The sequence below is a fragment of the Malaclemys terrapin genome, chromosome 1 (assembly GCF_027887155.1).
Source record: "Malaclemys terrapin pileata isolate rMalTer1 chromosome 1, rMalTer1.hap1, whole genome shotgun sequence".
NCBI lineage: Eukaryota > Metazoa > Chordata > Testudines > Emydidae > Malaclemys > Malaclemys terrapin.
The window spans coordinates 194,557,835-194,576,552 of NC_071505.1; the positions used below are offsets into that span (position 1 = coordinate 194,557,835).

The 18,718-nt window shown below is 43.3% G+C and overlaps 1 protein-coding gene across 1 annotated transcript in view; it reads right to left on the reverse strand.

Moving 5' to 3' along the window:
- The window catches only part of DSCAM (DS cell adhesion molecule), a 630,903-nt gene that overhangs the window by 220,379 nt on the left and 391,806 nt on the right, over positions 1 to 18,718 (reverse strand). The window contains exon 9 of the mRNA XM_054049425.1: positions 7,146 to 7,424. Within this exon, the coding sequence (XP_053905400.1) occupies positions 7,146 to 7,424 (279 nt within the window). The remainder of the gene's footprint in view (positions 1 to 7,145; positions 7,425 to 18,718) is intronic.

Genomic DNA, 18,718 nt, shown 5'->3' on the forward strand with positions numbered 1-18,718 from the left:
CGATGGATCTGTGCTAAGGATTGAGTTGCCTAGGTCATCTCAAACTATTTAATGGCTGAAGTCAGAGGGACCTAAAAGGTATTTTCCCTCAATATCATGAGTAAAAGTTTCAGGCTTTAACAAAGAGAAAACAAAGGTTCAAAGAAATCAAAACAGATTGCAGAACATAAAATTTAGTGCCACGGTGACATTTTTTAGACTAGGAAATATTTTATCATCTGCTTCTCTGAAAAAGTCCCAAAAAGTTAGGGAAAGGTCAATCAGTGATCTAATTACACACTGTTCACCAGTGTCATATTGATGGACTTGATCCAAGGTTACTTAAAATAAATGATTACATAACCATTGCTGTTCTTTAATTTAATTTTGCTTTTCATAAACCCAGATATCCTTCCTGACCGTATTTTAAAAACAGTATTTTTTTATCCCAACTATCGTTAACAGTACATTATACCAGAGAGTAATTCTGAAGACTCCTAACATGAGCTTTTCTAGTGGGTCCCTGGAGTCAGAGGCAAAACAATCCAAGAGATTGGCCCAGAATACAATGTTCCATTTTTACATGGAACATTTGTAGTTTACATTTAGATCATACTGTCAAAATGATGGAAGAAATTTAAACACCAAAGCAGCCATTGATGTATTAATGAATAAGATCATTACACACTGTTTTTTAGCAGAGATGAACAGTTATTAAATTTGATAATTGGACCTATGGGGTCAATTTAGCGGGTTTAGTGAAACCATTTGCTCTGCAATTCTAGAAAAGAGATGTTCTTTGGCCAAGTGAGACAATGCATAGCAGTTCATGTTGATCAGGTACGTCAAATGAGAACACTAAATATGACGTGAGCTTTTCAAGAATAGCCTTCAACTGCAATGTAAATACCAACAAGGAAATTAAATGGAGTGTTCAATAACGACAATGACCGTTTGTCTTCCTTTCCTTACTTTTCAATCAGAGTCTATATTTGTTAGGAAATGTTTTCAAAATGTCAGTAAGCAGACACAGACTCTCTTCCTTTATGGAACATTCAAGGCTCTGGAACTCCTCATGGGCTGCTTAACTGTCTGACAATATAAGATAGACCAAGCAAGCACAAAATGAAATCACATTTCCACTAAATGCATTATGGGGGGTTATTAGGTACAGTATTTAAAGACCTTATCTCAATTTAAACTCATGATGTGTTCACACAAAAGAAGTTAAAATCATGATTTATGCATGCGCACATTGCTTTCTTTGAAATCTCTGTTCTAGTAGTATTTCAGAATTTGTGAATTCATAATATATTTATGAGGGTTTTTCTCACCAATTAAAACACTTCTGACTACACTTTTTATTTCACAGTTATTTTACTCCTGTATTAGAAAAGCCCCAGAGGAATTATTAATCATAACCTTTCTGCAGAATTTTTAACCAGCCTATTGAAGAGAGACAATGCTGAATTTAATTCTGTAAAATGGTTTAAAAATTCTATAGGAAGGACATAGTTCTCTGAAATTCTGTGAAAGCTTTTTACAGCAGGAGTCATTTTCTTTCTTTTGTGTTTGTATAGTGTTGCACATTGAGGGTGCGACCAGAAATAAAATAATCAAAATAATAATAATAATAATTAATATAGATTTGAGAGTAATTTTGACATAGCCATATTGATTTAATCCCTAGTAAATTCTAGAGGACTTTTCTATAAAAACTGACAGGAGCCAGCATAGCATGAGTTTATAAAAGTGAATCTCATTTTCATTCATTTGGCTTGATTTCCAGCTATCTTTGAAAGAAGAGAGTGGATGGATTTCCCTTCAAGTAGGTGAGTTTATTTTTTAAGACAAAGGACTAGAGGAGAGGCCTTCTAGTGATGTGTAGGCAGGGTAGGCCTAATTCAGACAGCACTGGGGTCACTCTGGCACTTTTATGTAGCACTACAGGGCTAGAGCATGGTGTAGGATCTGACCTAAGATGCACGCAATTCAAAGAAAATAATGTTTTCCACCATCACCATTTTTATTGCCTGCAAAATGTCAGAGTCTAAAGGCAAATTAAAACACTAAAAATAACACAAGACTTATTTGACAGCCCCCCAAAACTAACGAAGATATGCATGTTTAAAAATTACAGATAAATATGATTTGACAGAGAATAATTGAAGATTATTTTCTCCCCAATTTATGAGTCACCATATGGACCCTTCAAAAGTTTATACCCTCACCAGTAATAAACAATTTCCTATTCTGCTTTACAGTATTGTAGGTATTAATGATGTTGTCAACAGCCACTGCAGGAGAAATTCAGACCCCTAAAATCAACTGTTGGCAGATAAAATGCTCTTCAATTAAATTTTGGATTGCAGGGTATTTAGATGCTATTTTAAATCTACCCATGTGCTATTAAATTATCTAGACTAGCAAATATTTTTAAATGTAATTATCTATTTTATAAAAAGCATTTTAATTCAACTTTTAAATTAATAACATCAGTGTAAAGAGCAATAAGGGAGAATAATATTTACGATGAACAGTCATATTTCTCTTGACTTTTCCATACCAGCACACATGATTTCTCGCTATTCTTGTATAAAAAACCCACACACTTCACATAAATGAGACTTTCCCAAGAACCCATCCCCTGCCGGATGGTAAGCCCAGTGTTTAAGTCCAGAGCATATTGTTTAGAAGCTGTTGCACAATATGGATTAGAAACGGGAAGAGCTTAAGTACCATTTATTCTCCCGTTACATAGGGGAAAACTGCTTTGTTTATTTAGAAAACTAACACACACACACTCACACCATTCTGGCCTTGATTCAGGAAAGCATCCTTGTTCAGGTTAATACTTTAGCACATGCTTCAAATTATGCCCATACTTAAACCCCAAATGAAATATAAACATGCCTTCAAGTTAACAGTTAAGCACTTAAGTGCTTCTTGAATAAGGAGGAATTTAAGCATCTCCTTAAGGGCATTCTTGAAATGGGGCCCCAGCTTGTAAATTGGATCCCTGTTCCCCCCTGTCTTTGTCTGTTTTTGTCTTCATGGACAGTAAACTCTTCAGGGTAGGTACTGTGTCTTTGTACAGCACCTCACACAATGGGGCCCCAATTCTGACTGCGGTCTTTGGGTACTACTAAAACACAATAACAAAAATACTTGTAATAATATTATAATAGGATAGTAAACCTGAGAATATACCAAAGGTAATAATCTAGCACTGGGCCCCAGGAAATGGGTTAAATATAATATATAAAGCTGGTTGACATTTTTTTTTTTCAATTTTTTTCAATGACTTTTCATCAATAGCTTTTTTTATGAAATGGCTTTTTCATCAAAAGGAGAAATTTCAGTTGGAAATATCTACTTTTAATTATAATTTTTCAGAGTTATAATTAAAAAAAATCAAAAACTGAAAAATTTTGTCTGAACAAACAAAATTTCAATGAAACTAAACATTTTTCCTTGCAATAATTTTTTTTCATGGGGGAAGGGGTGCGTTTGGTTGCTGAAACTGAAAATACATCTCTCTCTCTCTCTCTCTCTCTCTTTGTAATGGAAACCCAAAAAATGTGGCAGAAAATCTTTTACAAAAACAAATTTTTTTGTTTTCCTGAATTTGTTTACAGGAAAAAGAAATTCCAGAGTATCTCTTCTAACAGGTCTTTTCCATCTCTAACTTTTGGGATCCTATATTCGCATTCCAGAGATTATGAGTTTAGAGCAGGTGCAAAGACACAGAAGGACAATATCTAGCTAATTACAATAATGTTTTAGAGTGGTATCCGTGTTAGTTTATATCAACAAAAAGAACGAGGAGTACTTGTGGCACCTTAGAGACTAACTCTAACTGTCGTCATCATGAATAGGTCAGAATATGAACGAGAGGCTGCTAGGCAGCTCTCTAACATCACATTCTACAAGTAATTACCCTCTGATCCCCCTGAGGGTTACCAAAAGAAACTACACCATCTGTTCAAGAAACTCCCTGAAAAAGCACAGCAACAAATCTGCACAGACACACCCCTAGAACCCTGACCAGGGTATTCTATCTACTACCCAAAATCCATAAAATTGGGAATCCTGGACGCCCCATCATCTCAGGCATTGGCACCCTGACAGCAGGACTGTCTGGCTATGTAGACTCTCTCCTCAGGCCCTATGCTACCAGCACTCCCAGCAGGGGTGAAAGTAACTTAAAGGACTTACCGGTATGCCGGAGTCCTGAGCGGGGGCATGACCTCAACTGGAAGAGGCCTGGCCTCAAGCGGAATAGGCGGGACTTTTCAATATTAAAAGGCCCTGGGACTCCGGCTGTGGCTGGGAGCCCCAGGGCCTTTAAATCACCCTGGAGCTACCAGCTGCAGAGGCGGCTAGGAGCCCCGGGGCTCAGGGGCGAATTAAAGGGCGCAGGGCTCTGACCGCTGCGGAGCTCCGGGCCCTTTAAATCACTATGGGAGCCCTGCTGCCGCTAACCTGGGGTAGCAGGGCTCCGGCGGTGATTTAAAGAGCCTGGGGCTCCAGACACTGAGGGGAGCCCCAGGTCCTTTAAAGTGCCACCCGAGCCCCGCTGCCGGAGCTCTGGCAATGATTTAAAGGGCCCGGGGTTCCCTGCAGTGGCTGGTGCTCTGGGCCCTTTAAATCACCGCCGGGGAAGACAGTCCAGTCTGGCACGGCATACCGGCTCTTGCCGGTATGCCGTACCAGACCGTACCGGCTTACTTTCACCTCTGACTCTCAGCTATCTTCGAGACACCACTGACTTCCTGAGGAAACTACAATCCATTGGTGATCTTCCAGAAAACACGATCCTGGCCACTATGGATGTAGAAGCCCTCTACACCAACATTCCACACAAAGATGGACTACAAGCTGTCAGGAACAGTATCCCCGATAATGTCACAGCAAACCTGGTGGCTGAACTTTGTGACATTGTCCTCACCCACAACTATTTCACATTTTGGGACAATGTATACCTTCAAGTCAGTGGCACTGCTATGTGTACCCGCATGGCCCCACAGTATGTCAACATTTTTATGGCTGACTTAGAACAATGCTTCCTCAGCTCTTGTCCCCTAACACCCCTACTCTACATGCACTACATTGATGACATCTTTATCATCTGGACCCATGGAAAAGAAGCCCTTGAGGAATTCCACCATGATTTCAACAATTTCCATCCCACCATCAACCTCAGCCTGGACCAGTCAACACAAGAGATCCACTTCCTGGACACTATAGTGCTAATAAGTGATGCTCACATAATCACCACCCTATACCAGAAACCTGCTGACCGCTATACTTACCTACATGCCTCCAGCTTTCATCCAGACCACCTCACATGATCCACTGTCTACAGCCAAGCTCTAAGATACAACCACATTTGCTCCAATACCTCAGACAGAGAAAAACACCTACAAGATCTCTATCAAGCATTCTTAAAACTACAATACCCACCTGCTGAAGTGAAGAAACAGATTGACAGAGCCAGAAGAGTACCCAAAAGTCACCTACGACAGGACAAGCCCAACAAAGAAAGTAACAGAACGCCACTAGCCATCACTTTCAGCCCCCAACTAAAACCTCTCCAGCGCATCATCAAGGATCTATAACCTATCTTGAAGGACGATTCCTCACTCTCACAGATCTTGGGAGACAGGTCAGTCCTTGCTTACAGACAGCACCCCAACCTGAAGCAAATACTCACCAGCAACCACACACCACACAACAAAAACACTAACCCAGGAACCTATCCTTGCAACAAGGCCCGTTGCCAACTCTGTCCACAAATCTATTCAAGGGACACCATCATAGGATCTAATCACATTAGCCACACCATCAGGGGCTCATTCACCTGCACATCTACGATGTGATATATGTCATCATGTGCCAGCAATGCCCCTCTGCCATGTACATTGGCCAAACTGGACAGTCTCTATGCAAAAGAATAAATGGACACAAATAAGATGTCAAGAATTATAACATTCAAAAACCAATCGGAGAACACTTCAACCTCCCTGGACACTCAATTACTGATAAAGTTGCAATTCTTCAACAAAAAAAACCTTCAAAAACAGACTCCAATGAGAAACTGCAGAACTGGAATTAATTTGCAAACTGGACACCATTAAATTAGGCTTGAATAAAGATGGGAGTGGATGGGTCATTACACAAACTAAAAATTATTTCCCCTTGCTAATTTCCCCCCCTACTGTTACTCCCACCTTTTAGTTAACTATTTGAAATGAGACATCCTGATTATCACTACAAAAGTTTTTTTTTCCAGCTGATAATAGCCCACCTTAATTGATTAGTCTCGTTAGAGTTGGTATGGCAACCCCCATCTTTTCATGTTCTCTGTATATATATATCTTCCTACTGTATTTTCTACTCCATGCATCTGATAAAGTGGGTTTTAGCCCATGAAAGCTTATGCTTATGCCAAAATACATTTGTTAGTCTCTAAGGTGCCACAAATAATATTTTAAAAACTGATAAGCAGGAGGAAACTGCTAAAGGCAGTTCCTAGAAATTTTCATGTTCTCCAGTTTATTAGCATGATTTGTAGGAGATACTGTTCTTCTAAACTAAAAATACGGAGAATCATACTAGAACACCAATAAAGGGAAACTAATATAATAGCAGTTTAAATGCTTTGTTCCTAAAATATGAGTGGGTTGGTGCTTCAAAATATTTTCCATAAATTAAATCCCATGGCACCCATCTGTGCCCTAATGAATTCCTTGGTTGCTGATTAGGTTCAAGGCTCAGTACTTTCAGAAAGAAAAAGTTATGTTTGTTTTTCTGCTTTATTGTTATGTGTTCTTTAAGATGAAAGAATCATAGAATATCAGGATTGGAAGGTACCTCAAAAGGTCATTTAGTCCAACCCCCTGCTCAAAGTAGGACCAATCCCCAAACAGATTTTTGCCCCAGATTCCTAAATGGCCCCCTCAAGAATTGAACTCCTAACTGTGGGTTTAGTAGGCTAATGCTGAAACCACTGAGCTATCCCTCCCCTCAAAGACAGAGCTTGTTAGGCCTGAGGGATTACCCCTTATATTCCACAATTTTATACCTCCATCAAACAGTGCTCATTTGGAAATATTGCTGACTTCTATTTAATTGGTGCCCTTCAGACTAATTACATATCTTACCTCTCACAATTAATTGGCTTTGGCGCTCCACAGCTGCAGCGTCATTTCTAGCTATACAGGTATAATTCCCATTGTGCATCAGTGAAAGATTAAAAATCCTTAAGGAGCTGGTGAAGTCAATGTTGTCAATAGTTACTCCAAGACTGGCTGGGATTGGCCTGCCATCCTTCTGCCAGGTGATTGTGATTGGCAAATCCCCTGAGACCACAACACATGGAACGAAGACTCGCTGTCCAATGGAGAACCTTGGAAACTCAAAAGGCTGGATGAAAGGTGGAACTGAAATGAAAAATTAAAAGAAAAAAGTTATTGCAAATATAGTATAATTATAGAAAACACTGATAATTGTTGAAAAGAAAACTATTCTCAGCCTGCCAGCTGGTATGTCACATATGTAATAGTAATAAAAAATAGTAACTACATAGCAGTTTTTATCCAAGGATCTCAATATGATTTACATTAATTAAATAAGTTTTACAGCACCTCTATGATGTAGGCATTATTTCTCCCATCTAACAGATGGATAAACTGAGGTGACAAGACCCTCAGAGATACTGATCACCTACAATTCCAACTGAAGTCAATGGCACCTGTGAGTGCTCAGCACCTCTTAAAATCAGACCATTACATGCTGATCCAGCAAGTTGTGGTTCCTGAAACATTCTCAGTAAGGCCTCCCAGAAAACAAAACTTCCATTTTGCAAAAAATGTTAAGGCTACAGCATTTGGTGGTGTTGTGCATTGGGACAAAAATTGAGACCTTTTAATTTTGTGTGAGAAAAATTAGAGCAAGAAGGAAACCCATCTCAGAATAGCCGAGGGTTAGAGCACTCCCCTGGGAGGTGGGGGAGACCCACGTTCAAGTTCCCGCTCCGATTAAGAACAGGGGATTAAACTTGTGTGGTCTGACATCCCAGATGAGTGCCCTAGCCACTGGACTACTGGCTATTCTATGGTGGATGGGTGTCTGTCCCTCTCTCTCAGTTCTATCCCTGATTTGAGAAACCTTCCCCACTAAAGTTTTATCAAAATCGATACCTTTCTGTGAAAAGTTTTGGTTCTGATGAAAAAATGTTTTGTTGAAAAATTCCTGCCCAGATCTAGTTCTGAGCACCCTAGACTCTCATAGAAATCAAGGGTGCTAAGTATGCTCTGGGAAGATTCAGCAGAATCAGGTCTTAGGCTGAGATCCTCAAGAGGTATTTAGGCACCTACTGCCAATTGATTTCAATGAGAAATCATTAAATACCTTTGAGGATTTAGGCCTTAATGACTTTCTGACATCACAGAATAAGTCTGGAATAGAATTTCGTGTTCTAACCATTAGACAACTCTGCAAACAGTTACTCACAGCCACATAATTATCCCTACTGTCTTCAAATGGGACTACTCAGATGCTTAAAGTTGAGCATATGCATAGGTATTTGCAAGATCAGAACCTTAGGGTGAAATTAATTTCTATGCACAAGGGCAGCAAAAGGTCTGTGCACTACTTCAGTCCCATGCAAGCCCTATTAAGAGGCCTAGTTCAACACATCATGTATTTATTAAGAAGCTTAACTGGAATTAAACATTGTGCATGGGCCTTGTATCTGAGGGGGAAATGAAGCACTTTAGGTTTAATATGTCAAAGACTATGATTTGTGTCTACAAATTAATCAGAGAAATAATAAATATGTGAAGTTCTGATATTAACTTCACCCATTTGCATAAGCTCTTATAATAGAATCATGGGATAGATGTCAAGAGACTGAAGAAAAAATAATTTGAATTTGGAAGCCTTGCTGTTGTTGATAGCAGAAACATTCTTTCAGGTAGCAGTGACAGTCCATACTGATCCAGTAAATTATTGTCAGATGTTGGACATTGGAACAGTCCCAATTCCCATTCACGTTGATGACAAAAATGGCTATACAGAGTGTGGGTTAGGGTTCTTTGAACTGTTCTTTCTTCAACTTGTATTTTTGAGATTGACATTTCCATAGTCGTGAAAATGGAGACAAAGAGGAACAAAGTACTGGCTTTCCCCCTTCCCCATTCAAAAATTCAGAGGACCCTAAGAGTAGTATAGCTTGAAGTAAAGATGCTAATTTAGGAGTACAGGCTCACATGCAGAAAGTCACCTGACATTACTTGTCATGGCTTCCAAATCTAGCAAATATTTGATAGAGATTGCATTAAAGCCTGAAAGTATTAGATACGCTGTACTAGACATCAGCAAAGCAGTTCAGACTGAATAGGGAATGTTTTTATGTAATATCTGAAAATAATTCACACATCTATACTTCTTGCTGGGATCAGAAGCAGGTGTATAGTCTGGGGCAATTTTTGGCTTAAGTACTCGTGGAAAGTTCCAGAAACTTGCAAGAAAGACTCGTCTCATGAAATTCCCACCCTAATTTTGGCGATTCTGAAGGATCAAATTAACATTCAAATTTTTGAGCAACTTTTTGCAAGGTATTGAATTTAGCCTCTCCACCCTAATCTCTTGCATTATAATATGTAGGTTGACTTCACCACTATGTAGCAGTTTTCAGATGGAATTTAGAAAGTAGTTGTGACATTTTGAAGACCAGCACATTGTCTCTCCAAACAGGTTACTAGAGCATAAATGAGACAGACCACTGTTTACTCCTGTTGTATAACCTTTAACAGGCACGTAACCTGTAGCAGTTTGGTGTCCTGGCAGGGAATATTTTTTAAAACCAATATGTTATTAGTATCATTGCTTTGATCAATTTCAATATTTCAGTGACAACTCCAACTTGTTGCTAACAGCTAATCTGATATTATATTTGTATGCTTGAGTTGCTCAAGACAGCTTCAATGAGCTAACCCGAGCAGGTATGTTCTTGGAAAACAAATATACTTCACATCTCAAGAACCCAATGACAGACAACAAAAAATCATTAGGCAAAATATGTCCCAATATTTCTAAAATAAAGTGGCTATAAGAGAGAAATTTCTGATATGTCATGTTTGAATAAATACAATTTGTACAAAGGTTGCATCTATCCCCAACTAAAGAAACTATTTCATTTCTTTTAAAAAATACAAAGCCCACCTTACCACTGTATTACTCCAGTTTTATGCTGGTATAACTGCAGTTACATTGGAGTGTAACACAGGGCCATATAGTACTTTTAGAAGTACAGACAAGTATACTATAACAAATACTTCAAAAATTGTGTTGCTAAAATGTACTGCTATAACAAACATTCTTTCCTGTTTGGCAAAAGCTTGGACTTGAGCAAACAGATCTCCAGAGCCTGTGGGCTTTTCCCCATATGCTCGGTGGATTGTTTTTCCAATCCCATGGTTAGGGATTGTCCCATGAGTAGGACAAGGAAAGATCCAGTGAAGAGTAAGCCTGGGGTAAAACAGTGCAAATTCCAGCTCTTGTAATGTTTTAGGAATGCTGAAGCTAAGAGCACTTATTTTATTTAAGAAGAGGATCATTGGTCAGGCTCACTAGTGCAGAAATGTTCAGATTATGTCTCCTTGCCCCAGCAAGCGCACCTGTGAGAGATTACCTTCAGTTTCACCACTGCCTTCCAGGAGAGAAGCAGCTTTAATATCTTGGCCAAAGGTCCACAGCAACCTTGTTGGAGGAAATTGCTGAGGGGATTCATTGAAACAGTACATCCTCCAACTAATCAGTCTTTGCAATCTTCCCTGTGAGCATTGCCACTCTCACCCCCTATGGTCCCCCACAGTGAAATTGAGGTTGTTGTCACTTTGTATCACTGTCCTTAGTGGATTTTTCTGCAGCATGTGAACAGAAACACCTACATGAATGGCTTCTGACACACCCTTTCACAGGGTACAGAGTGAACTCCCCTTCCCAGACTGGTCTAGATCCCCTGGCTGATACAAATAATGGCCTGACCCTCATCAACTTGTTCTGCCCCTTTGGGGCGCTTACTCACCTCCATTTGGACTGGAGTCACTTGGTTTTTATGCATTGAGAGTGCAAGGATCAGGACAGTGTCTGGGCCTTGTGCAGATACCCAGGACTAGCCACAGTCGAGCTCTTTGTAAATTTCCTTAACAACATCTGGTTTCTCCTAAACAGTTTCATCAGTTGTGTGTTACTAGGTGCAGAATCCAACTTAGTCACTGGAGCATTAGACTTTCAATTGTCTGCCCCTTACTGCAGCATATTGAACCTTATCAGCAGGGATTATCATTCATCAAAATATTTATTCCAAACTGAAAAGAGTGACCAAATAAACAGACTAGACATCTGCTAACGTTACATCTGCTAATGACATTTATTGATCTGAGCTACTGTCTCCGTATGTCCTGGGTTCATTGCTAAGTGTTAATCTAGCCTGTCCTGAAAAGGGAGAAACAATGTTCTAAAAGCCTTTGCTAAGCAACTGCATAAAAAAAGGGAGGGGGGCTGATCTGTGTGACTCTATTGCTGTGCAAAGACCCTCATTTATCAGGGCACTGTATCATAGTGCATTCTTCACTTCTATGCCAATGACATATATATAAAGTACCAACTCCCCTGAAATACCCAACCCTACATTAAAAATATTGCAAAATCAAGCACTCATAAATTAGGAAATGCAAGAAGGTTTACATAGATTCTAAGGCCAGAAGGGGGCATTGTGAATGCGTAGTTTAACCTCCCACATAACACAAGTTACAGTTTTTCACCCAGTCATTCCTCCATTGAACTGTGGTTGAGCTGGACTATGTACTTTACAGAGACATCAATCTTGATTTGAAGATCTCAGTTGATACAGAATCCAACATGTTCCTTGGTAAATTGCTCCAATGGGTAATTACCTTCACTGTTAAACATTTGCACCTTAGCTCTAGCCTGAATGTATGTAATATCAGCTTCCAACCATTGAGTCTTACTATGCCTTTGTCTGCACAGGGAGCTAACCATTTCCACAGTTTGGGCCTTAGCCACACTAGAGATTGCCTCTCTCCTCATGTTATAGGTGAGAGGTTGAGATCTACTAAAGGACTTGAGCTAAGAGCCACTGATGTAAGTGAGAGGGGACCACCGGCAGGATGATTTTAAAGGACTACTGGCTCTCGAATTGACTCCTGCAACTACTTTGACAGTCATACTGGTTTCACACCAACTCCCCTGCTATCATAATTCCAGAATTACACCCAGGCAGTTGGTTTTACATCCACTTTTCCATTATTCATAATCCTGATATTATAATCTTACATATATGTGTGTACACATATATAATATTCATGTGTAGTACATATATTATATATATCATACACATATACCAGCCATAACCCTCAAATAAATGAGTAAGAGCCAGTTATTAGAGAAGAAACACCCTGATATAATTCCTCTATCAGGTTTGCAGGAGGTAAGGTGGTGTAACTTCAGCAGGAGGTAGTGGGAAGGTCTCTAAATCACAGAGATAAATAAGCTTTATGAAATCAGTGACATCACTTCTGAACACTGCATTATTTTAAAATTGTGCTGCATCGTCCTCTCTCTTGGACTTCTTTTTCAATTAATATCAGTAAGGGAAATGAAAAATTCCCCCAAACAAGGGAAATTCAAATGCAAAGAACTTAAACCAAAACAAATGAAAACCCTGCATTAACATGGCGTTAAGGGTAGAGATGGATGACATTTTTCAGACAGTGATGGCTGTGCTTCCCTTAATGCTGTCAGCCCAGTAGTTAGCACACTCCACTGGGATATAGAAAACCCAGGTTTAAGACCCTGTATCTCATATCCAAGATGAGTGCCCTAGCCACTGGACTATTGGCTGTGCTGGAGTACCTCTCTCTCTCTCTCTCTCTTTCACAAGAAATTCCAAACTGGACTTGAGTAAAGTTTCATCAAAACTGCTATGTTTCTGTGCCCGATTTGATGAATTGGCATTTTTTGACGAAAAACTATTTTGTCAAAAAATTCCCAGCCAGCTCTACTACTCCTGTACACACAAATACAATACATTTCATAAAGAGTTATCAAACCAAAATTAATATGTCATACTTTTCTATTTGTATTAAACAACAGTACACAAAATATTTTGTTACATACATGTATATGACTAATTCTCCATCACAAATACAGTACAATCATAGCAATGTAACAGCTTCCACGTCTATTTTTCAGCGGTGCCATTGTTTGCATTTTTGGAAGTAAAATAATCAGAAATACATAGCAGAACAGATATATTGTCTACTGCAGGACTCAGGATACGTCACATTTGTGGTTTTTTTTTAATGGAATTCAGCAACCTCTACACTGTGTTAATGCATACAAAACAATTTTTAAAAAGTTGAGACGTGAATTTGGAAGGTTCCCACAGAAGATATTTCATGTGAACATAGCAATAAGAGCAGCAAGGTTGCCAATTAATATAAAGGTACTCCAAAATATAAAAATAAAACAGTACTAGGAAGGGGGATCATAGCTGATTTGCACCTGGCATATGCAATGGACATATCCATCAACTTTCACCTGACAAGACAGCACAAACTGTTTCCTTGCTTTGTTGAAAAGTATTACCCATAGACCATAGATTTTAAGGTCAGAAGGGACCATTATGATCATCTATCTGACCTCCTGCACAACGCAGGCCCCAGAATCTCACCCACCCACTCCTGTAACAAACCCCTAACCTACTATTAGAATAATAATACAGTATTAGACTATAGTGAAGTTGCAAAGCATATCAGCAATGAGAGGACACAGTGTAGGGCTGTCTTACCATATAGTGTTTTCTCAAGCCTATACAAGGTTAAAATATCATTTCACGCAAACTGTGTATTTAAGCTGTTCAGGCCTCAGTGCCTTGTCTCAGCTCACTTACAGCAGAGGCTAGGAAGGATATCAAAGCTAAAAATAGAACAGGAATACTTATGGCACCTTAGAGACTAACAAATGTTTCTCACCCCAAACCTTGCAACACTAGTCTCACTAGTGCAGAAATGGAGTAAGGCCTTCTTTATGTACATGCATGCAACGAAGCTCACATTTACTGTCAGACATATACTAACGATTGAACCAAGCATGAAAGAAAAGACGGTTACTCACCGTTGTAACTGTTGTTCTTCGAGATGTGTTGCTCATATCCATTCCATTAGGTGTGTGTGCGCGCCGCGTGCACGATCGTCGGAAGATTTTCTACCCTAGCAACACCGGCGGGTCGGCTGTGGAGCCCCCTAGAGTGGCGCCTTCATGGCGCTGAATATATACCCCAGCCGACCCGGCGCCCCCTCAGTTCCTTCTTGCCGGCTACTCCGACAGTGGGGACGGGGGGCGGGTTTGGAATGGATATGAGCAACACATCTCGAAGAACAACAGTTACAACGGTGAGTAACCGTCTTTTCTTCTTCGAGTGCTTGCTCATATCCATTCCATTAGGTGACTCCCAAGCCCAACTTAGGTGGTGGGGTCGGAGTGAGACATTGCTGTGTGCAAAACCGCTGATCCGAAAGCAGCATCGTCTCTGGACTGCTGCACTAGTGCATAGTGAGCTGTAAATGTGTGGACTGATGACCAAACCGCTGCTCTACAAATGTCCTGGATCGGAACTTGTGCCAGGAAAGCCGTCGAGGAAGCCTGGGCCCTCGTGGAGTGAGCGGTGAGGTGCGGTGCTGAGACACCTGCCAGGTCATAGCAAGTCCGGATGCAAGACGTAATCCAGGAGGATAGGCGTTGTGAGGAGACCGGTGAGCCTTTCATTCGGTCGGCCACTGCAACGAAGAGTTGCGTCGTCTTTCTAAAGTGCTTTGTGCGGTCAATATAGAAGGCCAGGGCCCTTCGTACGTCCAGGGAATGCAAACGTTGATCCTGGCGAGTGGCATGTGGTTTGGGATGAAAGACCGGGAGAAAGATGTCCTGGTTGATATGAAAAGGAGAAACCACCTTAGGGAGAAAGGCAGGATGTGGACGAAGCTGCACTTTATCCTTATGGAAAACTGTATAAGGGGGCTCGGATGTAAGCGCCCTGAGTTCAGAAACGCGCCTTGCTGAGGTGATGGCTACAAGGAAGGCTGTCTTCCAGGATAGGTACAAAAGTGAACAGGTGGCCAGTGGCTCGAATGGAGGACCTGTGAGCTTGGAGAGAACCAGGTTGAGGTCCCACATCTGAACGGGCTGACGTTGTTGTGGGTACATCCGGTCTAAGCCCTTGAGGAATCTAACGACCATCGGGTTAGAGAATACCGAGGACGCGAGTTCCCCTGGGTGAAAGGCCGATATAGCGGCCAGGTGAACTCTAATTGAAGATATCGCCAACCCCTGCTGTTTTAGGGAGAGGAGATATTCCAAAATGAGAGGAATGGGTGCCTGCAACGGGGACATGGCTCGTTGTTCGCACCAACAGGAGAACCGCTTCCACTTGGCCAGGTACGTGGTGCGTGTTGAGGGCTTCCTACTGCTCAGCAGAATCTGTTGGACAGAGTGCGAGCATTGCTGCTCTGCCTGGGTGAACCATGGAGCAGCCACGCCGTGAGGTGGAGTGATTGCAGGTCGGGGTGACGCAGCCGGCCGTGGTCCTGAGAGATGAGATCCGGACACAACGGAAGCGGGATCGGTGTCTGAACCGAGAGTTCCAACAGTGTGGTGTACCAATGTTGTCTCGGCCACGCTGGAGCGACCAGAATTACCCGTGCCTGGTCTCTGCGCAATTTGAGCAGTACCTTGTGGACCAGAGGAAACGGAGGGAAGGCATAAAACAGGTGGTCTTTCCAGGGAAGGAGAAACGCATCTGAGAGGGAGCCCGGAGCTCGACCTTGTAGGGAGCAGAACACGTGGCACTTCCTGTTGTCTCGAGATGCAAACAGGTCTATCTGGGGAAACCCCCACTTTTGGAAGATGGAATGTATGATGTCCGGACGGATAGACCACTCGTGCGTCTGGAAGGACCTGCTGAGTCGGTCCGCTAGAGTGTTCTGGACTCCAGGGAGGAACGATGCCGTGAGATGGATTGAGTGGGCGATGCAGAAGTCCCACAGGCGAATGGCCTCTTGGCATAGAATTGACGAACGTGCTCCTCCTTGCTTGTTGATGTAAAACATGGCCGTGGTGTTGTCGATGAGAACTAACACACATCGGCCACATAGGAGGTTGAGAAATGCCTGGCACGCCAGGCGCACCGCCATCAGTTCCCGAACATTGATGTGCAGGGCTAACTGGGGTGCAGTCCACAGGCCCTGGGTATGGTGTTCGTTGAGATGGGCGCCCCAAACCAGAGATGAAGCATCTGTGACCAGGTGCAGAGAGGGTTGTGGGGCGTGAAATGGCATCCCCTCGCAGACCACATTGTGATCTAGCCACCAGGTGAGGGAGGTCAGGACCGAGATCGGGACCGTGACCACCATGTTCAGGCTGTCCCGATGTGGTCGATATATTGACGACACCCAGGTCTGGAGTGGGCGAAGCCGAAGTCTGGCATGCCTGGTTACGTACGTGCAGGAAGCCATGTGACCCAGCAGGGTAAGGCACGACCTCACCGTGGTAGTTGGGAACGCCTGGAGCCCTTGAATGAGGCTCGTGATGGTGCCAAATCGGTTGTCTGGCAGGATGGCTTGTGCACGTCTGAAGTCTAGAACTGCGCCTATGAATTCTATTCTCTGGGTAGGTTCTAGAGTGGATTTGTCCTTGTTGAGTAGGATGCCCAACTCGTTGAATGTGTGCACTATTATGTGGACGTGAGCTTGAACTTGCTCCTTGGTGCGACCGCGTACCAGCCAGTCGTCTAGGTACGGGAACACCTGTATCCCTTGCCGACGAAGGTACGCTGCCACGACAGCCATACATTTCGTGAACACTCTTGGGGCCGAGGATAGGCCGAAGGGAAGGACTGCAAATTGGTAGTGCACCGCGTTTACCACGAATCGCAGGAAGCGTCTGTGAGGTGGGTAAATTGAGATGTGAAAGTATGCGTCTTTCATGTCGAGGGCGGCGAACCAGTCTTTAGGATCGAGGGAAGGGATAATGGCCCCCAGAGAGACCATGCGGAACTTCAACTTTACTACGAATTTGTTGAGTCCGCGCAAGTCCAAGATGGGCTGCAGACCTCCTTTGGACTTGGGGATCAGGAAGTAATGGGAATAAAATCCCCTGCCCCTTAACTCTATCGGAACCTCCTCTATGGCCCCCATGGCCAGGAGCGTAGAAACCTCCTGTATAAGAAGTTGCTCGTGAGAAGGGTCCCTGAAGAGGGACGGGGAAGGGGGGTGGGAGGGGGGGATAGAAGAAAACTGGATAGCGTATCCCCTCTCCACCGTGCGGAGGACCCAACAGTCCGAAGTTATAAGGGACCAAGCGCGGTGGAAGTGGGAGAGACGATCCTGAAAGGAGGGGGCTGGATCCTGGGGGATGACTGGGGCGCCGTCCTCGACCGCACCTTCAAAAGTTCTGTCTAGGACCTGAAGGTGGTCTTGGTGGCCCCTGGTTCTGACCGGGTTGAGGGCCAGCCCATCTTCTCCTACCACCTCGCCCTCGCCTCCGGGCCGAGTCTTGTCTCTGACGAGGCGGGGGGGGTAGAAGCGCTGAGGCTGCGGCCTAAATGGTCTGCGCTGAGGGCCCACAACATGCATCCCCAGGGAGCGCATGATTGTTCTCGAGTCCTTGAGGCTCTGCAGGCGAGAGTCCGTCTTGTCCGAGAACAATCCATGTCCCTCAAAGGGCAGATCCTGTAGGGTTTGCTGCAGCTCCGGAGGCAAACCCGAAACCTGAAGCCAGGAGATCCTGCGCATAGCGATACCCGAAGCCAGGGTCCTCGCAGCTGAGTCTGCTATGTCCAAGGAGGCCTGCAAGGAGGTCCGAGCCACCTTCTTGCCCTCCTCTACCATGGCCCCAAACTCTTCCCTGGACTCTTGGGGAATCAACTCCTTAAACTTTACCATAGAGTTCCAGGAGTTGAAATTGTAGCGGCTCAGTAGCGCCTGTTGGTTTGCCGCTCTAAGTTGTAGCCCTCCGGCTGAGTATACCTTACGGCCAAACAAATCGAGCCGCTTAGCCTCTTTTGATTTAGGCGCTGCAGCCTGCTGGCCGTGGCGCTCTCGTGCGTTAACTGATTCCACCACCAGTGAACACGGTTGGGGGTGGGTATACAAGTACCCATAGTCCTTAGATGGGACAAAGTACTTCCTTTCCACCCCTCTCGCTGTGGGTGGGATAGAGGCAGGAGTTTGCCATATCGTATCCGCATTGATTTGTATCGTGCGGATCAGGGGTAACGCTACCCTCGATGGGGCATCCGCTCCAAGGATATTCACGATCGGGTCGTGCACCTCCACTATCTCCTCCGCCTGCAGGTCCATATTACGGGCCATCCTGCGCAGAAGATCCTGGTGAGCCCGAAGATCTATTGGAGGTGGGCCTGTGCACGATGTGCCCGCCACTGCCTCATCTGGAGAAGAAGAGGAAGATGCCTCCGGTGGAACAGGATCCAAGGGCTGGTCCTGGTCTCTCTGTTCCTGGGCTGGAGCATCACCTGCGCCTGGGTCCAGGGCGTCAGGTGGTGCGGACACAGAAGCCTCCATGCCCCCTGGCGGAGGCCGCGAAATGGTGGACTCCGGGGCCCCTCTGATGGAGTGACCGGAGCGAGAGGTCG